Here is a 24,089-nt window from a genome sequence, read left to right as displayed (position 1 = left end):
CCTGGAATCATTGGGTGCAAGGCGGGAATACACCCTGGAGGGGGCGCCAGTCCATCACAGGGCAACACACACTCACACATTCACACCTACGGACACTTTTGAGTCGGAAATCCACCTATTAACATGTGTTTTTGGACCGTGGGAGCAAACCGGAGCACCCGGAGGAAACCCACGCAGACACAGGGAGAACACACCACACTCCTCACAGACAGTCACCCAGAGGAAACCCACGCAGACACAGGGAGAACACACCACACTCCTCACAGACAGTCACCCGGAGGAAACCCACGCAGACACAGGGAGAACACACCACACTCCTCACAGACAGTCACCCGGAGGAAACCCACGCAGACACAGGGAGAACACACCACACTCCTCACAGACAGTCACCAGGAGGAAACCCACTCAGACACAGGGAGAACACACCACACTCCTCACAGACAGTCACCCGGAGGAAACCCACTCAGACACAGGGAGAACACACCACACTCCTCACAGACAGTCACCCGGAGGAAACCCACGCAGACACAGGGAGAACACACCACACTCCTCACAGACAGTCACCCGGAGGAAACCCACGCAGAATCAGGGAGAACACACCACACTCCTCACAGACAGTCACCAGGAGGAAACCCACTCAGACACAGGGAGAACACACCACACTCCTCACAGACAGTCACCCGGAGGAAACCCACTCAGACACAGGGAGAACACACCACACTCCTCACAGACAGTCACCCGGAGGAAACCCACGCGGACACAGGGAGAACACACCACACTCCTCACAGACAGTCACCTGGAGGAAACCCACGCGGACACAGAGAGAACACACCACACTCCTCACAGACAGTCACCCGGAGGAAACCCACTCAGACACAGGGAGAACACACCACACTCCTCACAGACAGTCACCCGGAGGAAACCCACTTAGACACAGGGAGAACACACCACACTCCTCACAGACAGTCACCTGGAGGAAACCCACGCGGACACAGGGAGAACACACCACACTCCTCACAGACAGTCACCCGAAGGAAACCCACGCGGACACAGAGAGAACAAATGTACAATTTTAGAGCACAGCAGGGAAAACTGCATCTGGGCACCGACCTTACAGAAGAGTCGAGGGTCCAGGCGCGTCAGTTTGGGGGGCATGTACTGTTTATACATGTTGTAGAGCTCATGGAATGGAGCTCGGGAAGGGAACCCTCCCTGCATCAGGTCCAGCACAGACACCATCCCTGAAAAACAGCACAATACACTCACATTAAACCCCTCGAACACTCAGAGACTACATCTTCTCTCAGTGCCCCCTGGTTAGATTCAGTTAGATCACTTCACTACATATATATATGGATAACGCATACAGGCAAAAACCACCAGACATAAGCATATTACTAAATAAATCTCTTTAGTACGCCAAATTACGAAAACTGATCCTGGGTCAGCACTGTTACACATGTACTGTTCTATAAGAGTCCGTTTGTAATGTCCCCAAATCTCCAAAACACAGCTGCTCTTAGCTCCAATAGTATCTCACAAGGGACAAGAGAGATTTTATTTACAACAACACATCCCAGTGTATGAGGATGTTAACCAAGCTGTGGTAAATGGAATTTAATGGAATCGATATCTGCCTGGTCTATCTGCGCATTCCAATGAAACAGGCCTGGTGCGCTTAAAGCAGAGATCAAAATCAACTCCGGTGAACGACGCGCCTACGGCAACTCCAATGTACGAAAATCAATTCACAAAAACTGCAGAAGGAGGGTTTAATTTGCAGATAATGAAGCTATTCAGTTTGCGATGAGACATGGTCATTATCCTAAACGTGTGTCATCTAAAGGGCATCGCCTCCCAAAGTCAAAGAGTAACCAGTGTCAGCCGATAAAGAAAAGCGCTTAATTAATAAATAAAGTCAGCTAATGAGATGACACTGTGTGGTAGAGCAGGAAACGGTCTTATTGACTCATCACTAATAGAGGGTCTGTGTGATTGTGTGTGTGTGTAAATTGAGGTGTATCTAAATGAGTGTTTGTGAAGAAGCACTGACCTGAGCACTGGAGCTGAGAGAGGATCTGAGTGCCTTCAAACTGGTGGCTGACCATCTTCAGATTGGGCTTCACACAGCGGATAAAACTGGAGCCCTGGAGCCGGCCACGAAAACCAAAACAGAGCTGAATTAAAGCCAATCAGTGGCAATTACAGTTATCAGCACAGTCGGGCAAAGCACGGTGGAGCCGTATTAACCAAACCCACAGGCTAAACAGACCTTAATAATAGGTCATGCAAATATAGTTAAAGAAGAACAGTCATGCTGACACAGCCTTGATCAATCGTCCAGCCTGTACTGTTCTCAGCTAGTCATGAACTAATTGTCCTGTCTGATTGCCTACATTTTGACTACACCCTTCACAGACTGACTACGCTAACACAGGGCCTAAAACAAAATAAGCATTATTCATTCATTCATCTGTAAGCTCATATCCATTATCTTATCCTCACAGACAGTCACCCGGAGGAAACCCACGCAGACACAGGAAGAACACACCACACTCCTCACAGACAGTCACCCGGAGGAAACCCACGCAGACACAGGGAGAACACACCACACTCCTCACAGACAATCACCCGGAAGAAAACCCACGCGGACACAGAGAGAACACACCACACTCCTCACAGACAGTCACCCGGAGGAAACCCACGCAGACACAGGGAGAACACACCACACTCCTCACAGACAGTCACCCAGAGGAAACCCACGCAGACACAGAGAGAACACACCACACTCCTCACAGACAGTCACCCGGAGGAAACCCACGCAGACACAGAGAGAACACACCACACTCCTCACAGACAGTCACCCGGAGGAAACCCACGCAGACACAGAGAGAACACACCACACTGCTCACAGACAGTCACCCAGAGGAAACCCACGCAGACACAGAGAGAACACACCACACTCCTCACAGACAGTCACCCGGAAGAAACCCACGCAGACACAGGGAGAACACACCACACTCCTCACAGACAGTCACCCAGAGGAAACCCACGCAGACACAGGGAGAACACACCACACTCCTCACAGACAGTCACCCAAAGGAAACCCACGCAGACACAGTGAGAACACACCACACTCCTCACAGACAGTCACCCGGAGGAAACCCACGCAGACACAGAGAGAACACACCACACTCCTCACAGACAGTCACCCAGAGGAAACCCACGCAGACACAGGGAGAACACACCACACTCCTCACAGACAGTCACCCGGAGGAAACCCACGCAGACACAGGGAGAACACACCACACTCCTCACAGACAGTCACCCGGAGGAAACCCACGCAGACACAGAGAGAACACACCACACTCCTCACAGACAGTCACCCAGAGGAAACCCACGCAGACACAGGGAGAACACACCACAGTCCTCACAGACAGTCACCTGGAGCAGGACTCGAACCCACAACCTCCAGGTCCCTGGAGCTGTGTGACTGCGACACCTACCTGCTGCACCACCGTGCCACCCCAAATTACACATTATGAAAAGGTCCATTTACCGTGCTGCGAAGCTTGTCCAGTAGAATGTTCAGCTGGGTCTGAAACAGTGAAATAAAAATTAGCTGAAGTGACATGACTCAACCAGATGGATGGGAAGACAAACACATGCTTGTTATCTTTTCACTCAAAGCCCTCATTAATGCACACAGATAGCCAAAAGCAACTGTTCGAGATACTGGTTTCATCCCCCGTGACACCTCAGCCGTCTGAGACCAGGAGTCCAAGAGGACACAACCGGCCTCACTCTCTAGAGGTAAGTAGGGGGGCCCTCCTTCTCCCCTTCACGTAGCATGATGCTAGCTAGCGTGAACGCTTGACAGCTAGCGTAACAGACCAAGGCAGTTAGAAGTGAGCTGAGTCATCCTGTAGCGTTGAGTTAGCAGCAGATCAAAAAAAAGAGGTGGTGGCATCATGTGTATTGGAGAATTTGTGTGCTTGCGTTTACATCCCGGCTTGAAGCAGGTGTGATCTGGACAGTCATAGCTAATGAGGGAAACTGGGAATGAATAAATTGAGGAGAAACCTAGGTAAAAAAAAAATAACTCAAAATAATTTACAAAGACGAAACACAGAAGGACAGGACGCTGAAAACGCATAAAGACAGCCAAACAGAAACGGAGCGTTTTTCTCCATACGGCTGCTGAGGAACGGCATGCACACACAGATGAGCGCGCACACACACACACACACGTATGAGCAACTGGGGGATACCTGACAGATAACTGCTTTTAGGCCCCCCGTCTCCACGGATACCGCATCCAAGGATACTACATTCATATGCATCTCACTGCACATGGAAGGATAGAACATAACATCTCTCCATCTCTCTCTCATTCTCCTACATCTTTAGGTTAAGGCAAGCCATTGCGGGCAGCAAGACCAGATCCACAGTCCAGATCCACTGTAATTGGTGTAATAATTAATGTCTTTCTTAAAGGAATGCCATCTGTCAATCTGTGGAGTCTAACAGTAAGGATCCGATTTCTCCTCTTTCTCTACTGTTGTTGTTATTTAATATAGGAAGGGTATAGGAGTATTATCTAAACTGAACTGGACATGTGAGTCCAAAAGAACTTCACCTAAAAGGCACACACTAGACTACATCCAATTCACACACTGTTTCTGATAAAGTGACCACTAAGTGGACACACAGGGTACGTGTTTCTAATAAAGTGTCCAGTGAATTTCTAGGATTCTATGAAGGGGTTTCTAATAAATTGGCCACTAAGCAGAATTAGGTTTGTCTTGTTTGTGGACTTACAATGTTGGTGTTTTTTTTTCACAAAGTGACCAGTGAGTGGACGTATATCTCTGGTGTTTCTTATCAAGTGGCCAGTGAGTGAAAGCAGAAGGACGGTGTGATGTGGATGTCCTGCATGACGACACTAGAGGTCACAGGCTCGGCCTTAAAATAAAAGCACTAAAGGTTCCTTTCATTTCTCAGCCACTATCCGTCTCTCTTTTGTTCCTCTCTCTATCCTCCCTTTTCTTCTGACACAATACACAAGAGAGAGATGGAGAGACACTGAGTGGGAGAAAGGAGAACAGGAGAAAGAGATAAAGGAAAGAAAAAACAGGAAGGAGACGCATACACGCGGTTCAGCACCACAGGACTCGAGACACAAAACACACTCCTGCTGTGGAAGGACACTACACTCCACCTTTACTCCCCTATGGGTTTCATTCTTCCGCCAGAGACACACATGGCCAAAGGTTTGTGGACGCCGGTTCATCTGATATTTGTTCTAAAATGAAGGGTATTATGTGGTTTGTCCATTTAGAGACAGACAGAGGTTGTACGATGGTCAGCCCCTTTAAAGATTCCAATCTATTAACTGCAAAAAACGGATTTTTAAAAAATATATTCTCCAAGCTGAGAAGAGCTAGCGGGGCAGTGCTAACCGTCAACACCGTCTGCACTCTGCTCTCGACTATTATACAAGCTGCTGCTTTAAAACGAGAGGACAGGCTAACACTAAATGGTCATGACCACCAGAGTTTAGGGAAAATATACAATCTTTGGGTTGTTGGGACTGTTTCAATTGTTAAACACAATCAAATCTCCTATCGTTCTGAGGCGCTGGCCTCGTTGGAGTATCACCTTCTGAGTTCCTCCTCTCTACAACTGACAATACTGCTTCCAAACAGAGAGCCATTTCTGCTCTGTAATAAAAATACCTTTAGAAAGAGGAAGGGGTGGGAGTGCTCTGTGTCTAGGGATCTGTGTCATATTGCAGTTTTACCTTCATAACATTATTAAATATTTCCAAACATAAGATTTCAAGCAATAAGAATTTTCAAACAATGCTAAAAATGTAAGTGTTGTTTTTATAAAAATTTTTGTTTAACATTTTACATGTATTTATTTGTATTATTATATGATATATATGTAATAATAATATATCTATATATAAAATACAGGGGGTCCTTGACTTACGACGTTGATCCGTTCCTACGTCGCGTCGTAAACCGATTTTCGGCGTAAGTCGGAACATACGTACATACTGTACGTAAATAACATACTGTGAGCACTTATTCTATCCTAACACCTATCCTCCTCGGTCCCGAGCCGCGTAACCGTGTATTCTTCTGCCGCGCACACCACACACGAAGCTCACGTTACAACGTTTACGACGCAAAACCACTTACGTCGAAACAAGGCTTTATTCAGTAAATGGGAGATGTGTCGTAATCACGAAACTTCGTAACTCGAAGACCTCCTGTATATGTGTGTGTATATATATATGCTCCTTATCCGAGGCTGAGAGTCTAAGAGAGCACAACAAACTTGGCTCTCTCTGGTTGGGTAGGAAGACCTTCTTTTTATCCCTCATTAACAGCACTGTACTAAGCAGCAGGTTGTCTGTTACGTAACATAACAGACCTGGATGATTAGTGTTCTCCTCCAAGTGTGTTGATCTGTCCAGTGGTGTTTATTTAGAAGAAGCACTATCTGACATCACATGTTCTTGCCCTCACAATCCTAGGTGGGTGAGATTGTGTAACTAGTGTGAGTCTTAGCTAACGGCTGGAACCAGAGCTGAAATTAAGAAGAAAACTGACTTTGAAAAACAAACATCAATCAATTCTATGGTCAACGACCAGTGTTCAAACTTTTGTCCCTTCATAAATGTTTAATTTCGCTCTGTGTACTCAGGCAGCTTGAGTTTAAACAGAAAATGGTTTGGCGTTCTGCCAGTGCCTTTCAAATTTGGAACAAAACACAGAGTTGTTGTGTTTGTTTATTTCCACTCTCCTGTGATAAACGAACAGATCTATACCTGGCAGTGGGTTTAAAGGTTCTGTTTAAGCACAGCTTTTCAGAGGAAACAGTGTGAGAACTGCTGGATTATTTAGTGCACGCGTAAACTCTGAATGACTAGGGCTCACCTTGAACTTGTTGCCCACGCTGATGAAGCTGAGCTTCCCTGCTTTCTGCTTGACATCTCTGGAGTTGATGGAGTTCTCAAACAGCTCCCGAATGAAGGGGTCCTTAGACTCGCTCACCAGACTCTCCAGAGACATGTGCAGAGCATCGTTATTCTTCTCCACAAACTGATTCTGAGGGGGGAGAGAGAAAAAAGAAAGAAAGAAAGAAAAAAAAGGAATAAGACAAAAGAAAAAAATAAAGAAAAAAGATGACAGAAAAAAATGCAATAAAGAGATGAAAGAAAGAAAAGGGAATGAAGGGAAGAAAGAAACAAAAACAAAGAATCAAAAGAAAGGAGCAAAGAAGAGAGTAAAGACAAAAGTAAAAAATTAAAGAAAAAAGAATACAAAAGAAAGAAGAGGTGACAGAAAGAAATGTGCAATAAAGAAGAGATTAAAAAGAAAAATGGAATGAAGGAAAGACAGAATAAAACAAAGAAAGAAAAGACCAAAGAAGAGATTAAAGACATGGAGATAGAAAGACAAAGTAAAAGAAAGAATAAAGACATGACGGAAAAAATGGAATAAACAAGGTACAAAAACAAATGGATAAAAGAAAGAGAGAGATAAAAAAACGTGACAGACAAAAAGAAGAAAAAAAAGAAGAGAAAGAGAATGTTAGTAATAAAAGAAACAATGAAATGACATTAAATATTCAATAGAAAAAGTGTGAAAAAGAGAAAATGGAAAAAGAGCGAGAGGGAAAAAGAACACAATGTTCACAAAAAACGTAAGACAGAGAAAGAGAAGCAAAAACAAAGAAAATTAGCACCATTCAGAAAGTCTGTAGAAAACAGGTAAGACTCTAATGTCTTTAATGGATTCTGACGAAACCATTAATCAATCTATTTTCTTTGCAGACACTTGAAGATAATCAATGACTTCATATGAGCCACCATTCATCATAAACCTATTGATTATTGTGTCCTTTTCACATTATTTTATCTTTTCACCCACTGTTCATTCTCTCTCTAGGTTTCTGTGTGAATCCTCAGGCTGTGGAAGAATACTTCAATCCCTCCTTGAACGACTGGAGGAAGGTGAAAACAGCAGTGCTGACATTCAGCACTTCTCATAACACTCAAACGTACGTGTGTGTGTGTGCGTGTGTGTGTGTGTACGTACAGTCTCATAACAAACAGCTCCCGCGAAATGTCTGATGATAAATCCTTCGTCGTCCCTCACGTTCCTGTGCACCGTCAGCTTTGACTTTCTGGGGACCTGAAAGGGCAGATGAATGAGTGACAGGGGAGGGCCATCACTCAGCCTAAAGCTAGCTCAATAAATGTAGTGCTCTCCTCTAAGCGTGTTGAGCTGCAATGATGTACATGACCCAGTATTTGGATTAAAAAAAAGCCACGCCCTTCTCAAATTTGAGAAATGTGGTCCACAGCTCTTTGTTGCTGGATAAAGTAGTTCCTCTGAGGTCACTTACGGTCAAGCGGAAGTGGTTCTTGTGTTTGTTGTGGACAGTCTCGGTAAAGTGCTGGTCGCTCGGTTGAGGTAGACGGTTCTCTTCATCCAAAATGTCCAAAATGCCCACGAGCTTCGACTCCACCAAGTCTGGAAACACACACACACACACACACACAATTTCAATTAAACATATTTTAATATTTGAAACACACGTTGAACAGAAATACTCCAACAGCTAAATGCAATACACATTTTTGAGGTATCGACTGTATCCACTCTGCCTTTATAACACCTTCCGTTTTTTCAGGAGACATGCTTTCAGTTCACTAAAGAAATCTGCAGAATCCTCCCTCCACAGTTCAGTCTTAAATATCCCTGAATGGGTTAGGAATTTCTTGGAACGTGGCAAACAGGAAATGCAACCAGCTTTTAAGTGGTCAATCCGTTGTTTTGAGAACTCCAGGATATTCTTTCTCCTGCTTTGGTTTGTTTCATTCTCTCCAGTACTGGCATTCAGACAGCTCCACATCCTTTCAGACCCATAGAGTGAAGTTATCATCTTGTTTTTTATTCTTAGTGACGAGGACTCAACTCCCAAAGAATCGTTTCTTCAAGTGCCTGGGTGCCACCAGTGACCGATATCAATCATTGCCTGAGCACCTCCTGCAGCTGACATCGAACTTTAAAATATTAACGTTCAATAAACGCTAAAGTGTACAGGGGGTCCTCGACTTACGACGTTGATCCGTTCCTACGTCGCGTCGTAAACCGATTTTCGGTGTAAGTCGGAACATACGTACATACTGTATGTAAATAACATACTGTAAGCACTTATCCTCTCCTAGCACCTATCCTCCTCGGTCCTGAGCCGCGTAACCGTGGATTCTTCCACCGCGCACAACAAACACGAAGTTCACGTTACGACGTTTACGACGCTGAACCACTTAAGTCAAAACAAGGCTTTATACAGTAAATGGGAGGTGTATCGTAACCACGAAACTCAGGACTGACGTAACCGAGGACCTCCTGTATTTGTAGAAAATGTGGCCATATTCCTTCCATGATTTTGGACGTTAACACGTATTTAACTATTTTTTATAAAATTTAGTAATAAATAATAACTCTAAAAATAGAAAAACCTTTAACAACACGTCTACGATGAAACTTAACAAAAAGTTAAAATTAGATTTTGAACCTGAGGCTGATGAAACCGTCAGTGCTAAGTAAAGGCTGGAGGGAAGTTGGGCACCTTGCTCCTCTCCACCCTTAAAAACAAGGACGAGTGGCAGTAAAAACTTCACTGGTCAAATTCCATAACCTCTTCTATATTTCTGTGGACTCGCAGCACTATTAGTGCGCTGACGATCCAAGCGCAAGCACGGAAGGGTTTATGAATACCCAGGAGAAGCATGAGTTCACACTGTGAAATTTTAAGTGTGAGCCTCACAAATCTAAGCTCAGGCTTTGAAAATCTGAGCATGCACATTTGTATTTTGCTTGAGAGTAAATAAACGCTGTGAGAGCTTCATGAATACTGCTTTCGCATTTTAAAAATATGCACTTGACGTCTGCCATTAAAATAACACCATACAGATGTGAATAAATCTCCATCACTTCCCGGTTCTAGTAGTTGGTTCTCTTGTTCCAGTGGGAGAGCTGGTGATTCAGAAACAAATGAGTCATGTATCTATGTGCACGTACGCGCTGTCATGCAGCGATGTGAAGCAGTAAAACGGATTAATTAATAATCAAATAAAACTCAGTATTAATTTTGCAGTGTTTAATTCTTCTGAAAAATTTAGATTTTAATTTTTTTTTTTATTATTATTGTATTCATCTTCTGTAACCACTTCATTCAGGGTCATGGTGGGTGTTGAGCCAACCCAGAATCACTGGGAGCAAGACAGGAACACCCAGGGCAGCAGTCCACCACAGGGCATCTTTACCTCACACTCACACACACACACACACACACACACACACACACACCACACACCACACACGTGGGCTATTGCACACAGCGAATCCAACTAGCAACATTTGTTTTTGAACTTTGGAAATTAACCAAGCCAGCCTCTTTCTAGAGGAAACCCACTCAGACACAGGGAGAACACACCACACTCCTCACAGACAGTCACCCGGAGGAAACCCCCGCAGACACAGGGAGAACACACCACACTCCTCACAGACAGTCACCCGGAGGAAACCGCCGCAGACACAGGGAGAACACACCACACTCCTCACAGACAGTCACCCGGAGGAAACCCACGCAGACACAGGGAGAACACACCACACTCCTCACAGACAGTCACCCGGAGGAAACCCAAGCAGACACAGGGAGAACACAGCACACTCCTCACAGACAGTCACCTGGAGGAAACCCAAGCAGACACAGGGAGAACACACCACACTCCTCACAGACAGTCACCCGGAGGAAACCCCCGCAGACACAGGGAGAACACACCACACTCCTCACAGACAGTCACCCGGAGGAAACCCACGCAGACACAGGGAGAACACACCACACTCCTCACAGACAGTCACCCTGAGGAAACCCACGCAGACACAGGGAGAACACACCACACTCCTCACAGACAGTCACCCGGAGGAAACCCACGCGGACACAGGGAGAACACACCACACTCCTCACAGACAGTCACCCGGAGGAAACCCACGCGGACACAGGGAGAACACACCACACTCCTCACAGACAGTCACCCGGAGGAAACCCAAGCAGACACAGGGAGAACACACCACACTCCTCACAGACAGTCACCCGGAGGAAACCCCCGCAGACACAGGGAGAACACACCACACTCCTCACAGACAGTCACCCGGAGGAAACCCAAGCAGACACAGGGAGAACACACCACACTCCTCACAGACAGTCACCCGGAGGAAACCCCTGCAGACACAGGGAGAACACACCACACTCCTCACAGACAGTCACCCGGAGGAAACCCAAGCAGACACAGGGAGAACACACCACACTCCTCACAGACAGTCACCCGGAGGAAACCCACGCGGACACAGGGAGAACACACCACACTCCTCACAGACAGTCACCCGGAGGAAACCCAAGCAGACACAGGGAGAACACACCACACTCCTCACAGACAGTCACCCGGAGGAAACCCCCGCAGACACAGGGAGAACACACCACACTCCTCACAGACAGTCACCCGGAGGAAACCCAAGCAGACACAGGGAGAACACACCACACTCCTCACAGACAGTCACCCGGAGGAAACCCCCGCAGACACAGGGAGAACACACCACACTCCTCACAGACAGTCACCCGGAGGAAACCCAAGCAGACACAGGGAGAACACACCACACTCCTCACAGACAGTCACCCGGAGGAAACCCCTGCAGACACAGGGAGAACACACCACACTCCCCGAGATCCCGGAGCGGTGTTGCAGTAACATTAAGAGGCCCTATAAAAAACAGAGAATACTACTATTTGTAAAACCTTATGCTGCTACTTCATCATGTGGTAGCTGGCAGTCTTTGGCAGGATCTGACCAAGGACAGTCTGCTTCTCTCAGAACGTGTCCAATCGCGCAAACTGTTTTTTCCCCCATAGATATTTTGAAATAAAATATTGACAAGAATTCATAAACGGCACTAATAATAGTAACAATAGACACCTGGAAAGGACGGTGTTGATATTTTCCTTGAGAAAGTGAGCAAAGGCATCATTAACGAAGGCATCTTTATTGTTTTATAACAACTCCTAATGTATTGCTCGTTTTAATAGATTTATATATTTACAGTATGTCTACAATATCAGCTGTAAAAAAGGCACATACATCCGCATTAACTTTAAACCAGTCTTTAAAAATCTTAATCTGCTTTGAGACAATTGTAAAACGTCTGTTGTAACAAAGTAATATCGAAATAAAACCACACTGCGCTGAAACAAGGAAAGAAAAACAAACAAACAAAAAAAAACAATCCATATTCAACAGACAAACACATTCCAGGGGGAATAGAGCTTCTTTAACTAAAAAGTTTCCTCCCACACCCAGTAATCAGAGCCCTGACCTCAGCTGGCTGCCGTTTTCAACTCGTGCTGTGTGTGTAGCTGAGGGCAGTGGAGTGTGTAAGACCTAATTATGAGCGTCAACGTCAGCTCTACGCACAGTGGCGGTCCAGCTGTCCGTACAAATTAAGACTGCGCTGATAACAGAGCTCACAGAGGACATTTACTCACCCTTCCCCCTGAAAACACAGCAGTCTCAGAACGGAAACTAAAAAAGACAGCATTCACAAAGTAACAGCATAAACCAACATGACTGTTGTAGGAAGTCATTTGTTTACTGTGTTCCCTCTCGGAGCAATGGCTCAGAATAAAATCACGTTTCAATCCCTCGATAACCACATTTGACACGATTATAAAAGGTTTGAAGGCCCTTCACATAATGTAAAGACTCTACATCCATTTAATGAACACATCTCCAAACACACATCCTTAAAAAGTCAGAGATCAATATGTAATATGTAAAATTTCCACCTTCGTTAAATCATCTCATTTCATTTTACCTAAAAAGTCACAGACTAAAGCTTCTTTTAAAGACCAAAAGCAGTCCTTCAGTGTTGTGTAAATAACACTTTCAGTCGTAAAAATAAAGGTGTCAAAAAGTGTTCCTTATAAATTCCAATAGCAAATTTGCAAGCCTCCCCAGCCGCACTCAACTCTCACACTTTTTCTCTCGTTCACACACAGAGTGCTCTAATTTACATAGACACTGCATATTCAAAAGTCTACGGCCACCTGTTCATCCAACTTTTCTTCTGAAATCAAGGGTATTACAAGGACGTTTGGTCCCCTAAAGTATGGAATGGAGCGGCATCAGTCCAGAGGACACCGCAGGTTGGGCAGTATGATGGTAATAAGGAAACCGCAGAATGGGAAAAAAGTTGTTGGCAATTAAAAAAAAAGACGTGAACACTTCTGCTCCACATCCATTTAGTTTATAAGCTACAGAAAAACAAGCAAACAACCAACGCTCTTTTTACTGGCTCACTGGAAGACAGGAAAGCCCATGATTAAACCTCTGCATACCCGCTCCTCGAGCTCCCATGGGGTGATTAAATCTGATTTGTTAGGCGCATTCACACAATGTTATGTTCAAATTGGATCACACATAACTTTGCTAAATAAGGGCCATTATTTCACAGAGGAAACAAAGGATTTATTTGAGCCTGCACTCATGCTAATCTGTGGGTGAGACACTGAAATATAAGCAGGGTATTTGGAACAGGTCTCTTCTCAACAGACAAAAGAGCAAGCGTCTCATGTTCCAGTAGGCACACTGCCTTTTTTTTTTTATTATTAAATCACCTACCCATTAAATTGCCCACTCAGTCTGCGGTCAAGAACGTGGCCATTATTTAAAAGCAGACAAGCCGTAAACCTCTTGAAGGATAATAATGCATTAGGATACAAGCCATGCAGCTCGAATGCGGAACGTTCTACTAGGCTACTCCCGGACGGAAGAAATACGGCTTCTCTGACAACTGCCCAAAGTATTTTGGCAGTGTTTCTGCTTTACTTCCAAACAATGGAAGGAGTTTGAATGAAATCCATGAGTTCCCTAGGGAGAGGTTCATTAGGAGAGTAGCTCATACTGGAAAATATAGAAGGGTTTGTTGTTATGGGCAGTAGACAGACGCCTGAAAGGTAGGAAGAGGTTTATGTGTGTATGTGTGTGAGCACTGGAGCTCCTTGACTGGAGAAAGGCTGATGAGCTGGAGAGGTCCAGCTGCTCACTGTCTTCACTGTGAGAGAACAGAAGGTGCAAGTCACACACACGTTCACACACACTCGCTACACACCCGACAACAAAACCATCAGGGGGACGATAGAAGGGTAGACACGAAGAGAAATGACAGACACGTGTGGACTATGTAGAGAATGCAGACAGTTATATACAGACACTGTAGACAACGCAGACACACACACAGTCAACAGCAAGGAAACGTAGATGGTAAGTAGAAAGCTGAGACAGTCAGACTACACAGACGACGTAGACTAGACAGTGTAGACAGATGGAAGGTAGACACATGCAGACACACAGACAGACTGTACACAGAGCAGCCTGTACATTGTAGACAAAAGTATACACAGTCTAGACAAAGGACTGAACGATACTGAAAAAAACGAACATTGCAATTTATATATATTGTGATAGGTAGTGCCGCAGTCACACAGCTCCAGGGACCTGGAGGTTGTGGGTTTGATTCCCGTTCCGGGTGACTGTCTGTGAGGAGTGTGGTGTGTTCTCTCTGTGTCTGCGTGGGTTTCCTCCGGGTGACTGTCTGTGAGGAGTGTGGTGTGTTCTCCCTGTGTCTGCGTGGGTTTCCTCCGGGTGACTGTCTGTGAGGAGTGTGGTGTGTTCTCCCTGTGTCTGCATGGGTTTCCTTCGGGTGACTGTCTGTGAGGAGTGTGGTGTGTTCTCCCTGTGTCTGCATGGGTTTCCTTCAGGTGACTGTCTATGAGGAGTGTGGTGTGTTCTCCCTGTGTCTGCTTGGGTTTCCTCCGGGTGACTGTCTGTGAGGAGTGTGGTTTGTTCTCCCTGTGTCTGCGTGGGTTTCCTTCGGGTGACTGTCTGTGAGGAGTGTGGTGTGTTCTCCCTGTGTCTGCGTGGGTTTCCTTCGGGTGACTGTCTGTGAGGAGTGTGGTGTGTTCTCCCTGTGTCTGCATGGGTTTCCTTCGGGTGACTGTCTGTGAGGAGTGTGGTGTGTTCTCTCTGTGTCCGCGTGGGTTTCCTGCGGGTGATCTGGTTTCCTCTCACAGTCCAAAAAACACACGTTGGTAGGTGGATTGGCGATTCAAAAAACGTCCGTAGGTGTGAATGTGTGAGTGTGTGTTGCCCTGTGAAGGACTGGCGCCCCCTCCAGGGTGTATTCCCACCTTGCGCCCAATGATTCCAGGTAGGCTCTGGACCCACCGCGACCCTGAACTGGATAAGGGTCACAGATAATGAATGAATGAACGAATATATTGTGATATTCAAAAAAAGTTACTCACAACTAGAAACCAATTTTGTGTCCCCAAGACTGGAGTAAAATAAATGACACTGGGTTTAATAGATATAATCCGCTGTGGGTAAAGATCATAGTATGAATAGTATTAAAAATACAGTTGTCAACAAATATTAATGTATTAATACGCTACATTCACAAATAAAACAAAATAACAAAAGAGCGGAATAATGTCTGAATTCTTAACAAAAATCCTTGTACACTTCATATATAAATCCAAAAACAGCTGTGGCCAAAGCTGTGCATCACTGCAGCGCTTCAACACTTTGTATACAGTTTGTAGTCTGTTTTTCCTCTCTGATTTTCTTTCCATTTCCTACACTCTCCCTCCCCCTTCCAACTGTCTGCTCTGTGCCGGCTGTAGAACAGAGTCTACAGAGATACAACATCTTGACTAACTGAGACATACAGATAAATGCAATGCCAGCCCCATCCACACTGTGTCATCTTGTACAAACCAAAAAAAATGATTAGCATTTTTTCCTATAAACTTTAAATAATGATATCTCCATTTCTACTTGGGTCTATTGACATAAAAAAAAACTCCCACGCCGTCTAAAGCACTTTCCCCACGTCCTGCGACGTGACTATTGCGTACGCACAAATTGAAATGATGATGATGAAACAGCCCTAAAACAGACAATATAAGCTGACTGCGCAGGGGTAATGGCAGTGTAGACATTGCAGACAGGGAAATACACGGCACAGACGGCAGAGATTTACAAAGTAGAAGGTGCAGATTAAACATGTAGACGTTTGACGATCTGAGAGGTCAGAGAGACAGGCAGTGAAGAGAGAGAGAGCATGGAGAGACACACATATTGACAAAGCAGAGGTCTTAAATCTACATGTGCATCCTATCCTCCACTCTCCCACTCCATCCTCTCTCTCTCTCTCTCCTCCCTCTTTTTCTTCACTTTATTTATGGAGTCGCCACAGTAATAACGTCTTCCTCCATCCCCAGGGCCATGTGTGCATTTGTGTGTGTGTTTATGTGCCTTTATTTGTTTGCTCTCTGCTATCTTTCTGCCGCTAGCTATAATATCATTAATGCCTCTGTTTGGGGTCTAAGGGCACTCCACCTTCATCCAGCAGAATGTTTACCATCCAATGCAAAAGCCTCTTCATAATGCTCTCTCTCTCCCTCTCTCTCTCTCTCTCACCCACACACACACCCTTAAAAGCTCCTAACTGCTAAGCTATTGTATAAAAGAATATAACACAAAAATGCAGTACAATGTCAACAGTGTGTTACTCTTAAATCCTCAAAGGAACAATTCTGTGTTGTAAATGAATAACTCTACGTTGCAAATGTAAGAGGATTTACGTGTTTTAAAAGGGAAATGCAGATCTGTGGTGCTTCAAAACTGTAATAACTTTACCAGCCAGGATTAAAATGGAGGTAATCACGATGGCGTTCGATTCATGTCAATTAAATCAATCAACCTTACACATTACATGGAGTATTCAAATTAATATCAAGCAGTGCCAGTCTCAAATTAGGATTAGTACGTGCTAAATGTGATTTCAGAGTGTGACAAAAGGAGGAGCGGCGCCTAGGGCTCCAGAGTCCGTTCTTTTCCCTCCATAGCAACCGGAAAATAAGCTTTAAAGCGTGCGCTAACGTCAAAAACGCCCATACCTAATTCAGTAGTCCTATATATAAACCAGAACTAACTTTATTAGCTTCACAGTGTGTTTGTGTGTGTGAGTACAGACCTATGCAGTCCTGATTGTCGACATATTTCACTTCGTTCACTCCCAGCCCCTCTTTCTGGTACAGTTCCTGCTCCTGGAAGCCAAAGCAAATTCACATATTATGCCAGGTTTCGAGAAACACAGACAGCAAGCAAAATACATAAATAAATAAATAAATAAAAAGCAAGAAACCTATTCCAGACAGGTTTGATGGATTATTTCTCCCTGTAATCTAAATTTGATGCCCCTTTTTATGCCCTCAGGCCACTCTTGACTTCTAAGAGTGAACAAAACCTGACCACCATAAAGTTTCAGGATGGAAAAACAAACCTCCACCTGTCCTTTAGGGTGATTTTCACTTGTACAAGACCAGGCTCACTCCTCTTTGAGTTGAGAGAGACATTATAAAGAAGGAGGGGAGAGTCCACTGGTTGTAAATATTGGGAATGTACATGCACAGGTCTATCTCCATTCGAAGGGAAAGGAGTTTGGTCATGTATGAGTGGAAATAACAGTCTGAAGTGTTGCCAAGATCGCCACATGGTGGAAAGATATTCCTATAAGGACTTTGTCTCTATTCACTGGCCACTTTCAGAGAGACCCATAACCGTACAGTTGACACTATTGGTTTAACTGCTAATGCAACATTGGCGCCAGCCATTCATCAGTGGTCAGTGTCTGATTGCAGAGCTGGTCTTGGTTTGAAATTACAGGGTGGTGTACGACTTTCAAACCAGCAGTGACCGTAATGTATAAAAACTAGAAACATCACTGTGGTTGGTATAATCATATCAACACCACGGGTTATTAATGTTGAGAACAGCTCCCCATACTAATATGTGGTCAACAATAGTTCTGTAGTCAGAAACTGACCAATAAAGCAGCAAATGGAGGGGAGCTGATCAACAGATGGCCTACAGTCTGTAACGGTAACCTAAAAGCCAAGCTCCTAACATGGATAGTGAGTGAATTTACAGTAATAAAAACGAATGGTCAGGGTATATTAACACTTTCAAAAACTTATGGCCAGCAGCCATCTGCATGGGCGGGAGACAGGTGTCCGAGACGGTGTCCAGAAAACTCCATGAGCACTGGCAACAGCTAAAGCTAATGAAACTGTATATCTAAGGACTGTGACTCATCGTGTTTTGGTTATATCAGTCCCTGTAGACAGAAATGATTATTTTCCTGCTATTTCAGCCCACTCAGGGGAATATGAGTTAAATCCACTGGCCAATCAATCTCCTACTTCGCTTTTAATCATCATCTGGGTGAATTATGATAAATGTGCTATGAGGTGGCACATGGAAAATGATGCAGGCTTTTGTGAGTTGAGTGATTTTTTTTTTTATAATTTTTCCTACAGTTTTATTTTGCTGGATTTTAGTGGGCAGGACTAAAGCTGGCTTCCGTGATGTCAGGTCTGCCACAGAACCAATAAGACACTGCATGAGGGCTCTGCCACTGCACACCTCTGATGGGTGTCTTTTGGTCAGACAGCATAAGATGAACTGGGGCAGTGTAGATCATGGGTCCTCAGTACAATATCGTGTGTGTGTGTGTATTCTGCATGTCATCGCTATCCAAAGAAAACCATGTATCTCCATTTAAACACAGCATATAAAGTACATTTTGTGGAGATGCATGCTTCTGTTTGGACAGTGATATCATAACACTCAGTCCTTATCTGCCGCAGGGGCATCCAAACCCAGGCCAGTCTTGGTGGTTTCTTGCAAATGCTTCCAATCCACTACAGAACCTCATGCTGTTGACATGGCAATGACGCTGTCGGCCATTTTGAGATTCGACCCATGTTTGAAGTTTTTAACTACTATCAAACTGCACTATGTACTGAATATAACATAGGCATAGGCTTAAAATTAGGCTTACTTTTATTTGCTTAAACACGAGTGCACATTTGTGTTGAACATAGAGAAGCAGCTCTGCACTGACTCCAAGTTTTAAAGTTAGTGTAGTTTTGCTAAACGTTACCTTTTAGCGTTTTTATATCTTCTGATTTATGTACTTTCTCTGAGTTATACAAGTCACAATGGATCTACACACACAACCTGCTTTTAATAATGTTATAAACAGAAAGTGTAACTATTAAATGTGAAAATGAGACTTTTATTGTGTTGCTAGCACTAGCACAATGAGCCAAGGCCACATTGAAGTGAGCAAGCTGGTCTGGGATCAGCTGTTTGCGACCATACTGTTATAGTCAATGGAACAAAGTTTTGGAACTGACTCTAGACCAGCACACCCATTCTGTGAAGTTATGATATATACAGCCTCAGGGAATTCAAGCCTGGGCCCCAGGTGGAAGGAGGTAAAGGTAAATCTCCATGTCAGAGACGAAGGAAGCGAGAGACATAGGGAGAGGAGGAAAAAAATGGAGGGAGCGAGGGACACTCTGATCTATTTGTCTGTGTGAGAAATGGCGAGGTGACCACTCACCTCTTTGAGGATGCGCTCATTGAAGAACTGCTGGAGCTTCTCATTACAGTAGTTGATGCAGAACTGCTCAAAACTGTTGTGCTCGAAATACTCTGTGGGGAGGAGGGGAATGAGAGTATGAGGGTGAGAGATAAAGGACATGGAAAAAAGGGAACGGACATAGATGCGAGAAAAGAGAGATTGAAAAAAAAAGACAAAAGAGAAAGAGGGAGCAGAAGCAAAAGAGAGGGAACGGCGAGAGAGAAAGATGAAAAGGAAGATGAAAGAGAAATGAGTGATGGAGAATGAAGGGAGAAGGAGAACGAGAGAGGCTGTGTGAGTGATTGAGAGCAGAGAAAAGCTCATGAATGCTAAGTGTGTCACACTGAGAGACTATTTCAGAGTCTCACTTTCAGCCCCACAGAGAAAATGACCAGAGAGATGGTACAAAGCAGCCACAAGCACAGAAAGCATCTCCAAAACCAAAATCCATTTGGACGCTTGGACATTGGGCGGACTTTCATAATCACACTGGTCTGATACTCATCCTGAGACCGACAGGTCTGGACAAAATATCAAATTATGGGGAGAGTCTGGGATTTTTCATGAGTGACATTGGGCTCTGGTTTGTTGGCTTCTCGAGAAAGCCCCCTTGATGCGTCTTGGGCTTTTTTGTCAGCGTCCGTCGAGCCAGCTGAGGTCTCTAATACATGATCATCATATGCACACACACACAAAGAGCTAACGTTGACAGCGGCTCTCTTACCGAAGCCGGCGATGTCCAGCACGCCGATGAAATTAGCAGAGGAGTCAAAGGGGAAGCACTGGTTGACCCGGGTGACCACATGGTCAAACAGGCGACTGTACACTGCCTTGGCCAGAGCGTCCCGGGCGTTATTCGCCTGTTCAACTTTCAGAGGAACCCTGAGGAAAAGATAAACATAAGACATATACATCATTAATCTGCATCAATAACCATTAATATTAGGTAGAAATGTGCTTGAATCGACCATACAGCTGGTTTTAGCTGGCTTTTCATTTTCTAAAGAAAGTGCTTTGTAGTAGGGGTTGCGTCAGGAAGGGCGATGGTGCGGACCACAGTTGATTGGCCGTGGCGACCCCCGACGGGAGCAGCCGAAGGAAGAAGAAGAAGCTATAAATTGGGCATGGCCTGGTTTGTGTCAGATATGACAGATTTTAGCTCCTAAAGCTCAACAATATAAATAATTCATGTTTTAACTTTAAAAAGTGCAAGATTTGCATTTATTAAAAGTCTAATAATAAGCTGAGAGAATGTAACACACAGATTCTTGCTCTTAATATTTATTATTTTACGTCTATGCAGGAAATATATATCATTTTTATTCATTAGAAGCTTTCTCCGGATGTGTATTCCCCTTACAGGTTCATATCTGGAACCCCAGGGGAGAACTATCTAGCTGGTCTGAACCTGCGATTACAAACAAGTGACAAAACTGATAAAAAATAATAACAATACAAAAATAATTCATTGAAAAAAATACCCATTCCATATCAGTACATCTCCCTGGTCCAGCCGGGCTTTTCTCACGACCCATACAGCACCACACCAACACTTCCTCCCCACAAAACCCATATCATTACCATCCACTGAGGACCAAACAACAGGCAGAGGCAGGAAAATAAGATAGTGAGGGATAACTGCTGAGAGAGACTTTTTCTTTACATTCCCATTGGGCGTCCTCCCGTACAAACACACAAGTCTGAGCTATAGACGTCTATCTGAGTGAGAAAGAGAGATATAGGATGGCAGATGGAGAGAGAGATAAACTGCATAAAGAAAAGTGTCAGCACGGCAAATTCCCGCTGAAAAACTTCCAGTTAAACAAATAACTGGCTAAAAAGCTCATTCACACAACTCAGACCAAATGTAGCCTATCAGCAAAGAGTGTGCTTCTTTCCCCTGAAGTGAAGAGGCTAATGACACTAAAAAGCAATGGAAGCTTATCCCCATTATAGCATCATGCTAACTGCCTTAACTGTCACAGATTTGTCTCAGACAGTGGTTTCTCACTGTATGAAACATTACTGCGTATAAAACTGACCAAATTAGGCTTCAAAATAGCTGCTAAGATTATTTTAGCTACTAAACGATTCAGCTATGTCTGAATGCTAATAAATAATTAGCTTCAAATTGTTTAAATTGACTTCAGAATGTCTATAAATCAAGTACAGAGCCCCAAAAGACCTGGATTATTACAACTTGATTTAGGATGAGACTGCTGTAGGAAATTGATTGAATTTTCTTTGTAAATATCCAGAAGGGGTTTTTAGGTGTTGCTCCTGTGGCACAATCCAGCTCAGCCGTGGCACAGGATGCTATACCAATAATCAGCTGAGCTTGATATCTAAATTGACCTAATTCACTCAGCAAGGTACACGCTACTGTCTGTATCTCAGTAAATGTAGCTGAAAACACTAGGCCTGTTTAAAAGAGTTAAAATCACATATGCAAATCTATGAGATTATTTATCTTATTCTCTTTAGCATTTAGCATTTAGCATATTCTACCCCTTTTACACAACTCAACACAGTTCTGGAGTTCTAATGAAATGTCCATGATCTGCTTGGGTCAAAATACCACAAGGATCAAACAGCAGTGTTCTCCCCAGTGTTCAGCCCTTTTTATTTTTTATAAATGAGAATGAGACACAGTTCAGTTCAGTGCAAGAGCCCAGGAGTGAGGAGTGAGTGGGGCTATGCTGTATCGTATCCTTCATGATAATGCTGTCATAATTTTTTAACCTATTAAATAAAATTAATATCGTCATAATAGTGATATGTGGGCGGCATGGTGACACAGCAGGTAGGTGTCACAGTCACACAGCTCCAGGGACCTGGAGGTTGTGGGTTCGAGTCCCGCTTCGGGTGACTGTCTGTGAGGAGTTGGTGTGTTCTCCCTGTGTCCGCGTGGGTTTCCTCCAGGGGCTCCGGTTTCCTCCCACAGTCCAAAAACACATGTTGGTAGGTGGATTGGTGACTCAAAAGTGTCTGTAGGTGTGAGTGTGTGAGTGAATGTGTGAGTGTGTGTTGCCCTGTGAAGGACTGGAGCCCCCTCCAGGGTGTATTCCCGCCTTGCGCCCAATGATTCCAGGTAGGCTCTGGACCCACCGCGACCCTGAACTGGATAAGGGTTACAGATTATGAATGATTGAATGAATAATAGTGTTACTCTGACTTGTTTACGTAATGACGTCATGCAGTTACCCATAATATGGTATACGTTCTTTACATGAGTCATTTAGGTACAGTGAAGTTCGTTGAAAAGGGGAGTGACTAGTTGTGTGAAGGTGGTTTGTTTACAAATTATGAGATGTACCATAAACTATGGTTTTATGTAAGAAATAATAGAAGCCTATAAAAAGTAAGTAAATGTTTACAGATTTTTTTGATACACAAAACAATTTAACATTACTAATGTATATCAAGTATATTCATTCATTCATTCATTCATTCATTATCTGTAACCCTTATCCAGTTCAGGGTTGCGGTGGGTCCAGAGCCTACCTGCAATCATTGGGCGCAGGGCAGGAATACACCCTGGAGGGGGCGCCAGGCCTTCACAGGGCAACAAACACACACAGTCGCCAATCCACCTACCAACGTGTGTTTTTGGACCGTGAGAGGAAACCGGAGCACCCGGAGGAAACCCACGCGGACACAGGGAGAACACACCACACTCAAAAAACCCTGAAATATCATGATATTATTTTAGGGTCGTATCGCCCAGCCCTCAAAGCGAGGAGATATTTAATCTGTGCTCTTGTTTCTCTGTGTTGTGTTTAACATCGTCTTTGCTCTCTGCTGTAAACGTGGGTACAGCTCTGTGATTGGAGAGACTCAGAAAGAAGGCGGTACAATTCTAAAGCACTCTAATGATTCCAGAGAGTCCGGAGCCTGTCTGGAATCACTGTGTGGGGAGGCAGCGGGGGGCACACACTGGATCGGAGCACAGCAGATACTCAAAACATTCTGCTTTACTTGGATGTCTGAGATACGTTCTCTCTCTCTCTCTCTCTCTCTGCAAGGTCCTAAACAAGTTAGTCCAGGCTTTCCCCTTTATGTAACGATCAGAATTAGAGTGCTTACGGCAGGCTCAATCCGTGCTGCCCTTCAGCCTCACAGCTACTCCGGAGTTAATACAGTTAGTTTACAAAGCAGCCAGTGGAAACACACTCTCTCTCGCAGAGCGTGACACAGCTCCTGTCGCTCTGACAAATGAGAGAGAGGCTCTCACTCTAAACATCTATTCATCTCTCTCTCTCTCTCTCTCTCTCTCTCTCTCTCGAAGTATCTCTCACAAACACACATGGGCACGCAAGCAACAGAGACCCAGTCAACCCCCCCACCCACCACACACACCTCATTACTCCCTCCTCTATAAATGAAGAGATAAAACCTTGACAGCAGAAGGGAAAGAAAGAGGAAGAAAAAAAGCAGTGGCCGGTGTGGGAGGGA

The 24,089-nt window shown here is 44.5% G+C and overlaps 1 protein-coding gene across 1 annotated transcript in view; it reads right to left on the bottom strand.

Annotated features, from left to right (window-relative positions):
* myo6a (myosin VIa) overlaps positions 1-24,089 on the bottom strand; it is a 126,894-nt gene that overhangs the window by 41,719 nt on the left and 61,086 nt on the right. Inside the window, 9 exon segments of the mRNA XM_066676814.1 lie at positions 1,111-1,241; positions 2,054-2,147; positions 3,560-3,598; positions 6,951-7,121; positions 8,115-8,210; positions 8,425-8,552; positions 17,178-17,250; positions 19,614-19,705; positions 20,359-20,516. Coding sequence (XP_066532911.1) covers positions 1,111-1,241; positions 2,054-2,147; positions 3,560-3,598; positions 6,951-7,121; positions 8,115-8,210; positions 8,425-8,552; positions 17,178-17,250; positions 19,614-19,705; positions 20,359-20,516 — 982 coding nt within the window.

Source organism: Hoplias malabaricus, chromosome 7, assembly GCF_029633855.1.
Source record: "Hoplias malabaricus isolate fHopMal1 chromosome 7, fHopMal1.hap1, whole genome shotgun sequence".
NCBI classification, from domain to species: Eukaryota; Metazoa; Chordata; class Actinopteri; order Characiformes; family Erythrinidae; genus Hoplias; species Hoplias malabaricus.
Note: the sequence above shows the minus strand (reverse complement) of the source record. Positions and strands in the feature narration are given on the sequence as shown.